Raw genomic sequence first — 19117 nt, 5'->3', positions numbered from 1 at the left:
AACACCAGCAGATGACATGGCACCCCAAACCATCACTGACTGTGGAAACTTTACACTGGACCTCAAGCAACGTGGATTGTGTGACTCTCCTCTCTTCCTCCAGACTCTGGGACCCTGATTTCTAAAGGAAATGCAACATTTACTTTCATCAGAGAACATAACTGGCCACTCAGCAGCAGTCCAGTCCTTTTTGTCTGAGACTGTCTGTTGTTCAAGAGTGGCTTGACTCAAGGAATGTGACAGCTGAATTTTCTTTTCCTTCCCTTCGTCTCTATTAATGTGCTAATTTTGCAATGACCTTTTGTGTCTTGCCCTCCTTGTGCAAGGTGTCAATGGTTGTCTTCCTCATGATTGTGTAACCTACAGAACTAGACTGGGAGACCATTTAAATGCCTTTGCAGGTGTTTTGAGTTAATTAGCTGATTAGAGTGTGGCACCAGGAGATACTGAATTTGGGATTTTCCTTAGTTGTCAGTTATAATCATCAAAATTAAAAGAAATAAACATTTGAAATATATCAGTCTGTGTGTAATGAATAAATATACAAGTTTCACTTTTTGAACGGAACAAGTAAAATATATAAAATTTTTGATGAAATTCTAGTTATATGACCAGCACCTGTATATGATATCTGTAAGGTTGCAAAGATTATGGTCTCAAACCTTAAGAGATATTCTTTCTAATAGTTTAGACTCATCCACGCCTTCCTAAAACACCTCATTCAAACACACTACCACAAATCTAGTCACCGTGTGGGAAGATTTTTCAACCAATCACAGTGCACCGGATAGCTGGCCAATCGGTGCACGCTGCGCTTTTCAGAATGGTGAGCTTTGTAAAAATTGACTAAAAATCCAGAGAGGAGCAACAATAGTGTACTGTATGTGAAAAATAATGTTTGTTTTAACCTTAAACCATGTAAACTTTGCATTACACTAAATAATAATAATAAAAAAGTTATTTTTAGCAACATCACATGACCCCGTTAAGACCACGTTTCCCAGCACACCATCGTTTGATGTACTTGATGTGATAAGATGTTCTCAGTAATCCAGCGGAAACCTTCTGTAGACGTTTGTTTTGTGTTTTTTGTTTCTTTTTCTTATCTAGTCATTCAGTTCGGGATGGTGACCTTGTTTGTGGCCTCCTTTCCGCTGGCTCCTCTCTTTGCTTTACTGAACAATGTCATTGAGATTCGTCTTGATGCAAAAAAGTTTGTCACGGAGCTCAGAAGACCGATTGCTGTGAGAGCAAAGGACATTGGTCAGTATCTACACACTGATTTTCAGCACGTTAAATGAGCTTTATCTAGATGTAATCTTTTGCACATAAGTATAGTATTCCTGTAGCACAAACAAGTAAAAGCATGAACTGATAAAATGTACACGTTGAATGCAAAGCCAGTGATTTTGGATAAAAGTTTCTTCCAAATGTATAAATGTAAAAGCACATAATACGACACTACAGACTCTGGAATTTAGGATGTGTACGAAAATACGCCCGTTTAAGTTTAATAGGATTTTTTTATAGAGACTTTTTATATCCTGTGATTTATATTTAAGCAGCATCACACAAGCAAGTGTCCTGATTTTCCAAATATCATTACAACTACAAAGTGGCATTAATTTCATACAGAAGCTGAATAAATGTAGTTTTTTCATTAATTTAAGTGATATTTCAAGAAAAGTAGTTACAAACAAAGCCACAGCAGAAACGTACATTTTTCAATCATTTTATTACTAAATTAATCAGTTTTTTTGTATGTAGTTAAGTGAACGATTTAATGATTCAATCACTTGTTTTTCTCCTAAACAAATCAGTTATTTTGAACGGATGGCTTGAATGTGTGATTCAGATTCCCTTATTAAGACATTTAGACAGTTTTGCAGTAGTTTCATTTTATGCACAATTGTATATTTCAAACATTAATATCATAATATTATTTGTGCATCTGTCACTTACGGCATGTTCTGTGCCTCTTCTGCCGTGCTAAGACAGATGATTTAATTTGATTGCTAACAGCCCTATAGTTTAATGATTTTCTAACTCAATTTATTGATTGTAATTTTATATAACAGTTGACAAATATGTTTATTGAGGTTAGAAAACAAGTTGCCCTTATAAAGGTAAAAAAAAGTCCCTGGAAATCGATTAAGAGGTAAAATAGGACACTTCTATGGAAAGGTTCCTTTCTATTACTGATTTGGCCTTTCAGATGCAACGGCCTGATGTCACTTTAAAGTGATTTCTTGCATAACGTATTTCCAAAATGATGTACTGTATCGCCAGGAAATATTGGCTCTGCGAGATTCTTGAAATGCCTATTTCTGGTCATCTGCTCATCTTTGGAAGAGACAGGGCATAGATGGTTATCTAAGTAAAGTCAATGCATATTGATAACTTGTATTGATATCGGGGCAAGCTGTCAACAATTTGCTCCATACATTATGCATCACTTGATGTTTATGTATCTATTTATTGTGCCAACATGCCTTGTGTTGTGACCGCATGCCCTGCTCTGGAGGTTAGTGTAGGACAACATGTGGTAAATAAACTGTCTTGGTTTTCTGGTCTGTAATGGAAATGTTCATTTGCTAAATTGTAGCCAAGCCTAAAGGTCTTTTGTTTACACAAACTTAATTTAAAATTGTCTTAATTTTAAGAAAGAGAAGAGGGTAGATGCATGTTTTCATTGCAATACTCTAGTGAAATGCTGAAAAAAACCTCAGTAACTATAAATGACAAGCAATTATCACCACCTAGTGGTAATATGTTGTATTACTTGTCTTTATTGCTTAATCTCACAGACCCCGGCAAGAACATGGTTAAATAAAATTATAATTTTTTAAATAAAACACTTAAATATATTATTTTCCTTATACTTAGATTAAGAGTTATTATATTCCTCAAGATTTTTTTTTTTTAAAGAAAATAATTTTTATTTTTATTTATTCTGTATAACACAGCAGCATTTAGTCACTGTAAATATAGCAACATTTAAAATACACATCACGTGTAATCTAATATCTCTTTAATGTCTTTGTTTCTGTTTCTTTGTCTCCAGGAATCTGGTACACTCTTCTCCGAGGGATCAGTAAAGTGGCCGTCATTGTTAATGTAGGTTTAAATTCTCTGAAACAAACAAGAGCTGAACCTGTTGTACTGTGATGTACCTGCTTTTGTATATTCTAAGAAGCTGTATTTCTCAACATTGATATTACTAGTGCCATTATTAGTATAACTAATTATTAGTGGCATTTTATTTTTTTTGCTCCTGCAGTATAAGTCCGACTCATTCTGTCAAATGTACTGTATGCAGTGAACATAAATGAATCATCCCACGTATTGAGCAGAAGTGTGCTATTACTTTTCTAAGTGATCTGACTTATGATAAAAAGGGTGAAAGGAATCCCATAGCCACTGAACTCAAGCCATATGATAGAGACACAGGGCCAGATAGCAAACACCCAGAACACCCGAGCAAAGAATCGCCCAGAAACACATTAGCAGGCTAATCTTCCTGTGTCACTCTTCAGGCATTTGTGATCTCATTCACCTCTGACTTCATCCCACGCCTGGTCTATCAGCACATGTACAGTCCAGACGGGACTCTTCATGGCTTTGTTAATCACACCCTTTCATACTTCAATGTTAGTCACTTCCAGCCTGGCACAGAGCCCATGCAGCCCATGCACCTGGGATACAAAGTGGACGTTTGCAGGTACTTGCTTTGATTTGCACTAAAGAGTCTTTCTTGATTTTTCTAATGTGGTGTATGACTGTGTTATCTTCATAATGTTTACACTATCTACAGATATAAAGATTACAGGGACCCTCCATGGTCCGACACGCCATACGAGTTCTCAAGAGAGTTCTGGGCCATTCTGGCAGCCCGATTAGCTTTCGTCATCATCTTTCAGGTCAGTCAAAACCAAAGTCAAACTTTTTTTTACCATTTCTGAACTATGATGGAATTTTACAAAGAATTTCAGAATTTCAATAATAATCATAATAATCACCATTTGTTGTTGCTGTTGTTTAGTTAGAAAAAAGAAAATTAATTACACTTTCATTTTAATTATTAAAATGCTCCTAAATCATAATTGGCCCATTTTTACAGTAATACACCAAAACATTATCCTGTCCAGATGCCCATTTGAATCATTTGTGACCATTATTAAAACATGATTAGCATACATATATACTATACTTATGTATGTATATGTATATATATATATATATGATGACAAACATGCTCACACACACACACACACACACACATACATATGCTATATATATATATATATATATATATATACACCGTATATAATTTTGTACTTTTGTCGTTTTTATTACTTGATTTTTTTTTTTTCTATTTAGATTTTAAATTAATTTTCTTTAATTTTACTTAAGGTTTTTTTTTTTGTTGTTGTTTGCCCAAGCAACATTTCTTTTGAGTTAAGTTTAATAGTTTTCGTTTTTCTAACGGTAATAACATTTTGACCTTGATTATATACTTGATGTGTACAAATGCACTTTACAGTGTGATGCCATTTTTTTCTGATTACAGTAAATATACCTAATTGTGATAAATAATGTAATTATAAAAATAAACTTTTTTTTTTACTTTTTTATTTTTAGTTTTTTTTATAATCAGTCACTTTAACACAAATGCCACTTCTCTCTGTTCAGAATGTGGTGATGCTGATGAGTGACTTTGTGGATTGGCTAATCCCAGACATTCCCAAGGACATCAGCATTCAGATACACAAGGAGAGGAACCTCGTCGTTGAGCTGTTCATGAAACAGGAACGGGGCAAGAAGTACAGGAACACCAAGGGTGACCCAAGCCCCCAGCCGCTCCGCTCGCGCCCCAGCTCACAGGCCTAGCCCAGCGCTCGCTCTGATCCCGGTGCTGCGAGGGAAGCAGTAACCCGGTCCACTCCAGGGACCTGCTCAAACAGAACGGGAAGCCTGTTGAGGACCGGCCTGTCCTGGAGGACCACTGCTGTTACAAAGATCATTACATGACTGCCGCCTCATTGGTATACCAGAAAAAAAGTTCCAACAACAAAAAGATTTCTGTTTTTCTATTGTCTGTTACTGAATTAAACATGCAACTTCTGCAGGTAGGTTTGTTTGGAAAGAGGGCTGTAGGGTTTGTATCATTTTTATCTGTTGAATGATGAATATTGTATGTAGTTTTGTGAAGCATCGCTGCTTTAGCATTAATAGACGGCTAATGAGCATTTTATTTGAAACTACAATGCTTTAATATGAATTTTAACATGAAAATGTAACATTTATGTTTTCGATATCGATAGGATTGAACTCTGAACCAACTCGTTTAAAGTGCTTTTTAAATTATTTAATATTAGACATTTCAGAATATTTCTGGTCGAGTGAATTAGCAACTATCGATATCATGCGGTTTCCTTTTTTTAGGCACTAAGTAGGTCTGTTCTATCACTGTAATGATTGTGTCTGTTTAGCCTTTAGCGGTCTATATATATAAAATATAGACATGAAACACTGCAAATTAATCAAAATAACTACAATAATCACTTATTATTTTACTATTCTAGAATTTCTATTATATGCGCTGGAGTGCTTGTGACAGGATGTGGATTGATCTTGGTGATTTTTGGCAGCATGCAAGTGCTTGGTTTTTAGGTAGTGCATCTGATAATGAAGAAAGGGTACGCTGTATATAAACCCATGATGCTCAAGAGGCCTTAATATTCATGAAAAATGAAAATGAGATTTGTGTCTTCTTATCTGAATGTTTTCTCTGGTCTTGATTTGTGATGTTCCGACCTTGATGAAATGACAGTGATGATGGAAGCAATATATCTTGGTATGTTGCATGTGTCTTCCATTCACAGAAATGACATGACAAATAAAAGAGTGGTTTTAATTCAAATTAATATAATAGATGAATTCAGTCTTACTGTTTGGGCATTTGGCAATGCCCCCTCCCTGTCTATAAACTGTAATTATTAAACAAAACTGTATTTCCTCTTTATTTTTTTTTATTTTATATAAACACCCCCCAAAAGGCTTACTATAACTCTTCTATAAATGTACAGTGTAAACCCATTTTTAGACTGTTACAACATCCACATACTGTTTACCTCTGTGAAAGAAACCTTTAAATGTCTTTTTTTATTATTGTGGAGGTTCAGTGTCTCAAACTGCTAATGGGAGGTTATGACTGTACTTAGGCTTTTGAATTATGTTTCTAAAATAAACACGTCATACATTTGGTATGTATACATTTATTGACTCTTTTGTAGACCTGTCACATGTTTGGAGGTTAAACTCACTGAATTCATATTTGTAGCTTCTTGTATCCTGGCCTTTGGGTTAAACTATGAAGGAGGAGCGAATTAATAGGAAGTAAGTCAGGTTAATTTCAGTTCCCTTCCTCAGAGTCGCGAGATCCGATTCATTTTGCGAATCGATTCTTTTGAATCAGAAAAAAACATCAGCTATATCATTTCCATCCCTTGACAAAATGCGAGTTTTAAAGCTACTTATTAAAGAAAATAAAATAAAAACGCAGTTTGGTATGTGTGTTGATCATGATTATGATTATGTTGATCAATCGTAGTAGAGTCCAGTGTTTCTGTTTTTTAGGCTATTACGTTAGTCCAAACGAACTTGTTCAACAGCTCAAATCATTACTTTTCAGAAAAATATGAATAAAAGGCGGTTTAATTATGAATTGGTACAGTAATTTTGGTATTACTTAAATTTGGTAGGACTTTGAACCCCCTTCTAGCTGACCCAAAGCATTGGAGCTGGGTTACTTTTAGGACACAAGGGAGGGGTTTTCGATGCTTTGCTAATGAGAGAGCCAGAGCTGAAAGCGAAAGCTGGTTAACGTTAGTGCTGTACTTGTGTTAGCATTCAAACACATCATGGATAGCAGCAGATTTAGAGCCATGTTACTGGCGATCTCTGATAAACTAACTGAAGAAAATGTGAAGAGTCTAAAGTTCTTGTGCCAAGAAGAAGTCGGGAAGAAAAAGCTAGAGAAAGTCAATAAGGGGATCGATCTTTTCGAGTGCTTGATCGAAAGAGCTGCTATTGGACCTGACAACACTGAACTCCTGCGAAAACATCTAAACCACATTGGCCAGAAAGTTCTTCTGGAGATTATCGATGATTACGAGAGAGGAGCGACGGGGAGCCCTCCTGATGTCCCAGACGCAGAAGAGCGAGGTTTGTAGACTTTCACTCAACTCTTGTGTTTCATGTCACACCGAGGCTCTTCACTGACAGCAAAACACGGATAAGACCGCTGCATAACGATATTTTTTGCTTTACACTCTAAATGTCTCATATGTGTATGTGAAACGAGGACATGTATGTTGAGGTATAGTTTCTGTGATTTAAAGATAATAATAATAATGTATTCTGTGGTTTTGTACCGCTGTGTCACTGAGGCGATGTTTACTCTGTTATCACTAATGGGCCGTTTGAACGACAACGTTTTCAGCTAAAAACGAGAAACGTTTTATGCGTGTTTCCTGTTCATTTACATGACAACCGCGTTTTGGGGACTGAAAACGCATCTTTTTGAAAACGGGTGTTCACAGTTTTTGAAAACGCCACGGTTGTCGTTTCCGTGTAAACACCATAAACACCCAATACTGGAATTTTTGAAAACGGTGACGTCATGCGCGTGTGCGTAATACGCGATTCGATTCAAGAACCATTTTTGCAAATTTAGAACGATTCGACTCACAATTAAATTCGTGAAAGCGCATAGGTGATGGAGATTTACCGCTGATTACAGAACCGGTGTCCTGACATTTTCTCCAAGCCGTCAGATCAGTCTACCAGAGTTTACTGCGCATGCACACATCAATATGGCTTCCTTTTTCTCATGCTAAACAATAATATTTAATGTATCTGCATTACTGTAAGGGTAGGTTTAGGGTTGGGGTAGGTGTAGACTAAAGTCTAATTGGTGGAAAAAAATGTTTATTGTTGGTTTCCCTTCTAGCTACAACCGCGAATATAACACATAATTACTGTATTTGCATTACTGTAAGGGTAGGTTTAGGGTTGTGGTAGGTGTAGACGATAATAAACCATAACTTTACAGTAGCATTTTTCGTATGAATGTTTTAGTGGGATGTAGGAAAATCTGACAGGGTAGGACAAACCGACAGAACTGTAATCAACGGTAAATCTCCAGCCGGTGTTCTGTCGATGTAACATACTTTGTCAGAATAGCATACCGGAAGTTGAGTTTTATAGCGGAGTCTGTCAATTAAATTTAATTGAAGTTTAATAAAAATACAGTTTATACAGGGGTATGCTTTTTGATAGGCCCTGGTTTAATAAAAATACAGTTTATAAAGGGGTATGCTGAAATGATGTTTAAATTTAATGCATGCGCAATTCCACCAATTTCACTGCTGCGCCTGCGCATTAATTGAAGGTATCCCATTCTGATGGTTATGGTGTTCCATCAGAACACCGGCTTTACTGACAAGATGGCATTAAATATCACATGACTTTCTTCTTTCAGACGAATCCAGTTGGAGTTATTTTAAAGTGAAAGTAAAGTGCCATACAGCCAAGTATTGTGACCCATACTCAGAATTCGGGCTCTGCATTTAACCCATCCAAAGGGCACACACACACACACCGTGAACACACACCCGGAGCAGTGGGCATCATTTATGCTGGGGCACCCGGGGAGCAGTTGGGGATTCGATGCCTTGATCAAGGGCACCTCAGTCGTGGGTTAGGGTTCCAACCTTAGGGTTAGGAGTCAAACTCTCTAACCACTATACATATACATATAATCTTCACTTCCGTACAGGTACTGTTTACGAACAAGACAGCGCCAACGACTAGTATGGCATACTTAATACAATGTTTTTGGCCCCTTCGTTGAAATCGCTACCTGCATGCCTTATCCTAACCCTAACCCCACAACCAACCCTACACCTACCAATTCCTACAAGGGGGGTAATATTCTGGCATGGGTTTTAACATTTATTCCTTTACACAAACTTATATTTTAGTAGTACTATTTAAGTCCTATTCTTTAAACCAATAGTAGCCTAACTTGTATCTTTTTTCACTAATATTTGTATTGTTAGATACTCTTTAGATACTTACTATCCCAAAATGTTCCATTCTTCTATTACATAACTGGTAACACATTGCTTATTTGTTCCTCTCTGGATTCTAATTATGTGTTATTATTATCATATGCCAGTATGAATTTCTAAGGCCTTTATCAACGCAGCTAATCATAACTTTGTTGAAAAACCTGTTGTACACGGTCTTCACATGCTTTCTGTCGTCTGTCTGATTGGTAGTATATACTTGTTTAGTAAGTAAAAGGCCTTTAGGTCGAGGTACATGTCTTTCTGCTGTAAAATCTTTACTGGTTTTTATAAAGTAAAATTCTGAATTATATTGCTATTAAGATAAACATTTATTGGACTGAAGCTGGTTTACTTTTCGAAACAAACGTAATTAGTTTTTTTTTTTAAACCATGTTAAAATGTAAGTATCAAACATCCTACATGACTTATATAACTTATGCGAATCATTATTATATTGCATTGCAATTTGCATTATATATTTTGCTCTCAAAAAAAAAAACTGCAGAGCTTTGATGATAAAAATAAGCATTTAAATATCATCTTACTAAGACTTACTCATTGGGAGATAGTGACAAACTGATATTAATATGCATTTTATGCAAGTAGTCTGGTAGAATTATTATAATTATTATTTGATTTACATTAAAATCTTTAAGAATTTTGTCTGTCTTTTCAGCCATATGAATAACATCTTAACCAAATAGCATATTTTTGTTTCGTATGGGACTTTTTTTTCCAGTTTCAAATATTCTCATTGTATCAAACTTTAATATACTATATTTATATATATATAAAAAAAATTGTCATATGTCAGCCTTTACAGGGTTACACAAAACTGGTGAAATTAAATAATTTTACCCACTTATCACTAAATTATTACAAAATTTAAAAACTGCATTGTGAAAATGTAAGAAAAATAAGAGGTATAAGACATTGTTATTTGGTGATGCACACAGTAATCAGCCTTTGATGTCAAAGAGGTCAATGCTGATTATGTTGATCAGTATTTCCCCCCAAAAAGTATCTAGAATCTCAGACCAGGGGTGTTTACATAACACCATTTTCAACTAAAACTAGAAAACGCATGTGCTTTGGTCCTTCATTTTAAAGACTTCTGCATTTTGGGGGACTGGAAAACGCAAAGGTCTTGTATCATTTGTTTGCAATGCTGTGTTGAACTTCATACATTGTTACTTTTAGTGTCCAAATGCAGTGACTGAACAATCCAGATCTGCCCTGCAAAGAACCACTCAAAGATTTTTTTTATTCAGATTCTAATCAAATTCAAATGCTTTCTCTCTCTCTTTCCTTTGTTTTTTTTTTAGAAAAAATAAACATTGCAACTGAAGAAATTGTTAAACGTTTGGGTAAAAAGTGGCGTCAGTTTGGAAGAAAGCTTGGTCTCCAGGATGCTCAGCTGGACGGCATCCAGGAGAAGCACAGCCTTGACCTGGAGGAGCAGGTGAGGGAGCTCATCAGACGGTGGATGAAGATGAGGAGAGAGAATGCCAGGGTGGAGGATCTCGTTAAAGCTCTGCGGGACTGCAGACAGAACCTCACTGCGGATCTCGTGGAGAAAAACCTCATAGATCTCGGTGCACATTGAAAATCACCACCGTTCTACTAGAAAACTACTACTAGAACTCGGGGATTAATAATGTGAATTTCTTTGTGAAGTGCAAACTAACTTAAATCATGTTTACAGATCAATGAATCAATTGTACACAGCCTTGTCAAATATTGATGGGAGGAAATGTGTTAAATAATATTTTTTACATTTGAAATGATAATGCAGGGCATGAAAATTAAATATATTGAATAAGTGTCCTATACGTATTGTTCTCAGTCACCTTTGCCTTTGCAAAACATACAGATTTTTCAGTGTTTACTGGACGTAGTCATAAAACAACACTGTTCTTCTGTTTGCTGATTTTGTCAAAGGATTTATGACACTTAAAAGGAAATAAAGGGACAATATGTGATTGAACGCTGTACCACATAAGCCTTTCAACTGTTTGATAAAGCACATGACTTTTTCTTATTCTATACTTCATAAGATTTAATTACTGTACAAATAGGCTGTCAGAGAAAAGTTCAGTTTTCACTCTCAGAGAGGCATGTTTCAGCATGGAGTCCCCGACATGTCTCAGCTCCGCCAGGAAGATTTCTGGAGAATGCATTATTTGGAACCTGTTCATTTTGTCTCATCTCAAATTTGTCCCACACTGGTTTTACAGGTTGTTTCTCAAAAGTATAGGGGCGACTGATGCCAGTGGTTTCTACAATCTACTTATGGTTTAGATTACACTAAATTTGTACATACATATATATATATATATACACAAACGAGTAAATATGTAAACTCTAGGAATCATGCATTTGCCCAGAATCACCTCACATGCTAAACGACTGAACACAACAAACACAGAAGAACAAGTTGTTGCTGGCAGACAAATGAAAACAATTATTGTTGTAAAATAGGCTTAAAATTTTATGTTTGATATTCTCTGACCGGGACACATTCACAGATATTTTTTTTTTTCGTTCTAAAAAAATAAAAAATAAAATAAAATCTGAATCGGTGTCTGTGTCTGTCTTACACATAATTTTCAGTGAAATCTGTCAACTCTGACTGTCCAAAATCTGCAGACTGGCTCGGACTTTTAAAGCTCAACTAGCTTCGACTCCTCCACACTGCAAATGCGGACCATAATTCATTCAGCATTTAGGTTTATGATGCTTTTGGGTTGAGCTCAAATTTCCGGATTCCTAAACACGGTTCATGTAATAGTTCTTAATACTTAGATAGCCTGCTTTTGTTGACCAGTGACCTGTATGCTCTTTTGTTTGTTTGCCAGTGACCCACATCTATCAGAGTGTACATCTACACATGTGCACAAGCAATGGTACAGTAGTATTTAATATCTAGAATTACAATAAATTTGGTAACAAATTTTAAAAAGCAACAAATGCATTTGCAATGCAGCACTTTGAGCTCAATTGTCTTCTCCTTTTAAAATTTATATGGATATTTAAAGTGTTTAAGATTTTTTTTAATAAATGTCACCATCCATGTTTTTTTTACCATGATAAATCACCTTATTTTTACGATTTATTTTTGCAGTTCAAAAACTTCTTGAAGTGGACTATTAATACGAGGTTATAAAATAGCATGCATAATTATAAAAGATTTAGAAAATGAAAATTTAAAATAGTTTTTGATACTTGAACTTAGGGCTGGGCGATATATCGAATATTAGCGATACTATCGGAATAATTTTGACGACGATGTACAATTTGAATATATCGGGAATATCGAATATTTCAAATTCAAGCATACTTTCCCAAAAGAACGCGCCTAATGTCCAAAAAAGGAACCTGTAACTGCTGACTGCTCTACGCCCCTCTACTACGAGAGCTTTAATGATAGCGGTTGCCAGATAACAAGAGTTTAAATCTCCGAATCAGAGCTCCACTGTTACAAGGATACATTTTCTGCCCGGTGTTTGCTTATTTTAAGCAATCTGGCAACCATGCGCACGTGCTCACTCCTCATTGCGGAAGAGCCACCGACGATAATCTGAAAACACTAACAAGCTGGAATTGAGCGATCTAATGAAAGCGTCGTTCAGCCGGTCTGTGTTCTGTCGTGAGATCTCAACTGTATTGTTTGCGTTTGTGATCGCAAAATAAATGCACTTACTCGACCGCTGATGTTTGAATAGAGAAACATAGGCTATGGCCATTTGGAATTACTATTGGGGAATTTCACTGATATGTTTACCAGTTTCCATAATATAGACAGAGAGAATGCAAAAGTCTTTGGTATTCATTTATATTTATTTATATATAAGAAATAGCTATGTGCTTCAGCAACTAGCTCCCCATCTAAGAGGGTTTTTAGTGTCAGTAGGAACATAGTTTCATGCCACAGAGCTTCTATTAAAATAAAATACTTATCCCAGTTGCATAGTTTAAATTGTGAATTGCATGCACTGAAAAGTTGACAGAATGCACTTTCTGTAACTGTTACTTAATTTGCACTGCTTCAGTTACATATAGGCCTACATGTATTCATTTAATAAAAAGCAGTAAGTGATCTCTTGGTCTAGATTTTTAACTGCTTAAATTAGCTGTTTAATCCAAATGTTTTTTTTTTGTTTTTTTTTAATGGGCAAAAGAAAATCATGTTTTATTTTTTATTATTTAAATGCAAACATATCGAGATATATATCGAATATCGTAAAAAATTTGACAATATCGAGATATCATTTTTTTTTGTATATCGCCCAGCCCTACTTGAACTGTCACTTCAGCTACCTAGTAACTGCCTGATAATATTTGCAATATATATATATATATATATATATATATATATATATATTTAAAAAAAAAATCACAAACCTGAAAAGAACCAAATTAACAGACTGCTTCAGTATGTTGCAGAGTGTGACTCATTTGTTGTTAAATTGTCTTGGCCTCTTACAACTTACAAGCCACAAACTTCCTAAAAACAACTATAATGAAATCATTTAAGACCATTAATGTAAAACTTCACTTCCTGTTTAATCAGCATCACAGCCACTATACAACAAAAAGAATCTCATTCGCTTTTATTATTATTTTTCCATTGATTAGTATGGGTGTTACAGTAGTTTCATGTAAAACCATGTTCATAGTGGGGCAGAGCATATGGAAATGGGAATATTTCCCACGACCACTTATTAAGAGGTTTTTTCCCGTTCCCTTAAACTTTCTCTCATTTGACAACAGAAACTTTCCATGTGCTCCAAACAAAAACTAAAAGTAAAACAATCCCACCGAAAAGATTTAGGAAATTTCCTCCCAAATCCTTTGACAAGAATCCAAGACTGCCCAGTAATAGTTTGTATATTATAAATCCATATATCTTTGTGAAAACATAAAAGGTAAATATGCAATGAATCCTTCAATTCTGAACTACAGCCAAAGAAATCTTAACACATTACACAGAATATCCACACACTAACACACTTCTCATTAAAAGATTCGCAAAACCTGAATATATAAAGTCAGCGGAGATTTGATCAAACACTTGAAATGATTCTCAAACGTAACTGAAATGTGAAATACTAATGATTAACTTTCACAACACCCGCACGTTTTCCTGTGAATCTGTCCATTCAGCCGTGAGCTACATTAATAGCCGTGTTGTGAACGTCTGTGGCATTGTACAAAAAAGGCACTGATCTTTCAGAAAGCACAAGGACAAAAGGGGACTAACTAATCTCAAAGTGCTCAAGCGTGTCAGCGAAAACAAAGAATAAACCACTGAACCGCGCTCTCGCTCTCTGATCTCCTCGTGGATGGTGGAGTTCAATCCATCGTGCAGATGTGTGGCTGTGTATTCGACACGGCTGCCGTAGTTCCTCGCGGCTGCCACAGGGAAGGTGTGGGTCTCGTCCAGAGCGGAGCGGCTGATCAAGATGTGATGGCTTGGACGTAGTTTGCAGGGTAGAGGCCCATTTCTCCGCTGACCAGCTGTCCTTTACACCAGCCCTGCTCGTCCTCCTCGCCCATCTTTATTAACTCTTCACCTGTACGACACAAACACGTGTTTCATAACACCAGGCCTTCCTTTTCAATCAGACATATGCATAGGATAATATAAAACCAATACAAAATCAATATACTGTATAGCAGCAGCCCAGTATATAGTAGAAAACATTTCTATATAGTAACAAACATTTGAAATGCATCAAAAAAGATCCAAATGTTGACATGAATATAACCAGATATAACAAACATTTGTACACAGGACAGTCACCGTGATTTTGCCAAGTAAGAGATGTTCCTGGATCAACATTATTGTCCAAAAATATAGACCTAACCCTATCCCTATCCAAAATGTATCCTTAAAATCAGAGGGAAATGATGGTTGAATAACAAGGGTTGTAAGGCAAAAATGGACAATTCTCTCAATTCTGATTGGTTGATTGGAATGTTGCTCCAGGATCAACAAGGATGTTGCACTTAGTGAAATCACATTCATCTACACGGGACAATGACGTAATTTTAGCACTTTGACGTGATGCATGGACAGGCATTTTTGTTTTAGTCATATTGCATTTCTCATCTCATAATTGTAATATTACATGGCTCTGTACCATACTGTATTATAATGGAGATTTTGTTTCAGCTGTTAGAAGTCAATATTAAATTATATGCTCACACATTTCCACTAGTTATATTTTATTTATATACTTTTAAAATGTATAATTTACATTTGCAATCATCTAATACTTATTTTAAATTGCTTATACTTTCCTAACAGTTTAACTCAATCTTTAACAAATCTTAAAATTAATTAGCATTTCATAGTGCATGACACCACCATTCAAAGTTTGATTCTATATTTTTTTTTTATTCAGCAAGGATGCATTAAATTAATCAGGTGTTATTCAGTGTAGATATTCATTTTCAAATAAATGCTGTTGCCTGCTAGTCATCAAACAATCATGTAAAAGTATCACCATTTAAATAAAATATTAGGCAGCACAACCATTTCAACACTGATAATAAGAAATTGGAGCATATTCTAATGATTTCTAAAGGATCATGTGACTGTAGTAATGATGCTGAAAATTCAGCTGGAATACAGTACATACAGTTTCGCAAGTTCTGCAATGATTCAGTAAATGACCAGCAGGTGTCCCTCTTGGCATGTCTGCAATTACACATTTTGTTCGAGCTGCTGGCTGGCATGGATTTTGGCAGTATTGTGTTCATGAATAACCTGAATGTATCCTTTAAGATTTATATAATATTTAAGGCATGCATGCTCCCTTCAGGTGGATCCTTGGACCTGCTCATCTGTCCAGTTAAGATCTACTCTATCAAACAAGACCAAATGAGATGGTTTCATTCATTTAGTTCTGACCTCAAGACTTCACAGCTTCCTGCAGCACAGACACTAATGCTAAATATCTTTGGTCTGCTGTTAGATTAAAGTCAGTCATCACCTAAACTCAGACTAAGCTGGATCCAAAAGGCCTCGAGCCAGTCAGAGTGGAGGGCTCTACTTTAACCCTGTCCTAACTGATGTCATTTAGAGACTTTTGGGAAGCCTTTGAATTCAGATAATTCATTACATGCAGGGGTCAGCTGATCACCCATGGAAACTATTGATTAATTAGGAAGCCTGATGTGAACTTTACTCGGGAAAACAATAAAAACAAGGTCAAAGGTTTTTATTGATTTTTGTGAAGTGGATTCCTTTTTCCACTGCAAGCAAACATTTTGTTAGAAGTGTAATAGCTCAGATCAGCTTAATATAAGCTTTTCATTTCCTTGCCCACTTTGTTTTGTGGCTTCTATTATTGGAAATTCTAGCACATCCATACTGGAAATTAATACATCTGTGTTTTGTGTCAGTTCACTAGTTCCAAAGCAGTTTCATGGGTTTTGTCTAAATGTGAGGAAGCAGTCTCAAATAAACCCATGTAACATGTAGGGTTTAATCACACACATGCGCACATGCTCAGATTGACAATCCCCTTTTCATTTCATCCTTTCCACAATGCCTTTTGAGATGACTGCACAACCATGCACAGCAAGGCATTGAAAGGACAAGCAAAGAAAAGGGGTTTGATGAATCCACAAGCTGCAGCCATGTGTACAGTATGTTCATGTGTGTGGCATTAATAAGCATTAGTAGGGATTAATACCTGCTTTAAAGCTCAGCTCATCAGCCTCCTGCCCTGTGTAATCATACAGCGCTTTAACACGAACCCCGACTACCTTCTCCTCCTCGTCCACCCCGTTGCCTGCGATGTATTTTTTGGGGCTCTCTTCATCAGACCAGTCCGAGGAGTAGTCTTTACCCGCCCTGTTTGAAAAGAAAAGGAATTAGAAAGCTGAACAAACTCAAGGACCAATCATTTTAATAGAAAGTGGAAGATTGGTAACTTGGTAATCGGGTGATCAGTGATAGTTCAGCTGAAAACATTTTAGTTTCAAATTTATAGAAGTAATTCGGTTTCATTAGATTTTTATTATCTGTGGCATGCTGTTGATTATCACAGAAACTAATTTCAATGTCCTTCAAAAACCACATTAAAGTCATGTGCAAGCAGTCGAAGTCTTAAAGGGTTAGTTCACACCAGAATAAAAATTTGTCCAGTTATAGTTATATTAAAAACTGTCCTTGCTCTTCCAAGCATGTCAATGGGGGTTTCAAGGACAATATTTTTATCCAGGACAAGGACAATACATTTTATCCAGCTTATGACTGAATTGCTGAGTGGAAGATCAGGGTTGTCAGGTCTGCGTAACAAAACCAGTCCAATTGGTACTAAAAACTAGCTCAACAGACCCTTCGCAAAGACCCGCCCCCCTTCTTTATTGTTGCTATGTCCGTCAAGCCATGGCGCTCTCACGCTACATCATACATCATGTTCTCACGCAGTGAAAAAATATGTCAGAGCAAAGAAAAAACTGACAACATGCCGACAGACAAGACAAAAATAATTCAAATGATAAATAACAATTTGTGTCTTGACATCACTGTAGCACCTACAGATCTCCTGTCAATTGAAATCCTGGTAGAGGGTCAATTGGTTACCAAAAAAAAAAAAAAGAAAACAGCCTATGGCAGCAATACAAATGTAGCCAAAAACCATGTGGAAACACTGACTTGGCAACACTGTGGAAGATAATGACTTGTGGGAAGTGGGAGAAAGAAATACAAAAAAAAGCACCTTTTTGTGAAATCACCTTTTGTCAGCTGCAACAAATGCAACAAGGTGAAGTCAGAAGAGTTCTGTGTGTGGAAATTGGCATTGAGTGATCAAAAAGTTGCAGATTGGAAAAAAATAACTTCTTTTTAGCATGAGGGGGGACAGAATATTGTGAAAACCTGTTCCTGCGAAGACCTCAAGATGGAAAAACAACAAACTACTGAAGATGCACCATGCTGATGAGTTTGTGTGAGGGTTAAGAAAGATTCATTCTGTCAGTGATAACTCCTGGAGAAATAGTGCAGACACTGGATAAGGATGAAACTTTATAAATGTCAACACCATGTGTAGACTGCCTGTGTCTGTGCATGCTATCAAATGGAAAACCTTTTGAAAGGCTATGCATTCGGCTGTATGCATACACCAAATGTCTGTGTCACAAGTGAAGTTTACTTTTGGCTTAAGGAGCAAAACATTCCAGAGGGCTTAAAGAGCAGATATTTGCAGGTAGTGTTTTTGTTAAAGCACTTATTAACTTTTCCATACTAAAATGTGTTATTTATGCAATAATGGTGTCTCAATTATCCTTTTAGTGGTGGAACTAATTTTCCAGGTGGATTAAATTCTGGTTATGCATCTCCAACACATTTCCACTGGGTGGATTTCACTGTACATAAACTATGTGGTATCCACACATGTAACACTGTTTAAGTTTCATGTCAATACTTTCAAAACGGTCTAAAGTTGATCTCAGTGTAATGTCTTGCCCCACAGATGCTGTCAATAGAGGTCAAATTGTACTGAACCCGGAACATTCCTTCAATATTTACTCAGAGAAAAATAAGTGTAAAGCAGTACTAGAAACAAGGACACATTGATTTTCAGAGGAGACTGCAAGGAGCAAATAAAAGGTGTAATTGTTAAAAACTTGATTTATGCATACTGCGCTGATACATTTTTAGCTTGGAACTATTTCACAAATGATTGGCTCTCACAAGGGACTGGGATCAAATGGGTTTATTTTATTAATCTTAATTGCAACAGTAACAACAAAAACTACATAAAGCTAATAGATCTCAAAATGTAATCATCTTGAAGATCTGGCTAGCTCTGTTCAACAACCTAGTGAGGTGCCTACACAGGCAGCTGCCTTCTAAGACAATATTCTAACTTACAGTAAATGGAACCACAAAAACGCTTAACTTAGAGAAGTTTGGTTCACACATCAAGTGAAATCAGTGAGCCTAAAATGTCAGTTTTACT

General features: G+C 36.1%; 3 protein-coding genes across 11 annotated transcripts in view; 2 read left to right on the top strand and 1 right to left on the bottom strand.

Moving 5' to 3' along the window:
• ano1a (anoctamin 1, calcium activated chloride channel a) overlaps positions 1-6033 on the top strand; it is a 44486-nt gene extending 38453 nt beyond the window's left edge. For both annotated transcript variants that reach the window (XM_059537492.1, XM_059537484.1), the window contains exons 21-25: positions 1111-1263; positions 3065-3117; positions 3537-3721; positions 3815-3920; positions 4693-6033. In XM_059537492.1, the coding sequence (XP_059393475.1) occupies positions 1111-1263; positions 3065-3117; positions 3537-3721; positions 3815-3920; positions 4693-4890 (695 nt within the window). In that variant the 3' untranslated portion in view covers positions 4891-6033. The remainder of the gene's footprint in view (positions 1-1110; positions 1264-3064; positions 3118-3536; positions 3722-3814; positions 3921-4692) is intronic.
• Positions 6034-6833: 800 nt separating this feature from the next.
• LOC132126292 (FAS-associated death domain protein-like) lies at positions 6834-11652 on the top strand. Its single transcript, XM_059537473.1, has 2 exons — positions 6834-7227; positions 10463-11652. The coding sequence occupies exons 1-2, from the start codon at positions 6924-6926 to the stop codon at positions 10741-10743; spliced, it is 585 nt and encodes a 194-aa protein (XP_059393456.1). The 5' UTR covers positions 6834-6923; the 3' UTR covers positions 10744-11652.
• Positions 11653-13684: 2032 nt separating this feature from the next.
• Positions 13685-19117, bottom strand: part of pacsin3 (protein kinase C and casein kinase substrate in neurons 3) — a 53002-nt gene continuing 47569 nt past the window's right edge. For 6 of the 8 annotated variants that reach the window (XM_059537395.1, XM_059537443.1, XM_059537414.1 and 3 more), the window contains 2 exons: positions 16844-17004; positions 13685-14713 (listed from right to left, as the gene is read on the bottom strand). In XM_059537395.1, the coding sequence (XP_059393378.1) occupies positions 14598-14713; positions 16844-17004 (277 nt within the window). In that variant the 3' untranslated portion in view covers positions 13685-14597. The remainder of the gene's footprint in view (positions 14714-16843; positions 17005-19117) is intronic. The other 2 variants (XM_059537451.1, XM_059537459.1) reach the window with 1 other exon arrangement.

The sequence above is a fragment of the Carassius carassius genome, chromosome 3 (assembly GCF_963082965.1).
Source record: "Carassius carassius chromosome 3, fCarCar2.1, whole genome shotgun sequence".
NCBI classification, from domain to species: Eukaryota; Metazoa; Chordata; class Actinopteri; order Cypriniformes; family Cyprinidae; genus Carassius; species Carassius carassius.
This window is presented reverse-complemented; position numbering and strand designations above follow the sequence as displayed.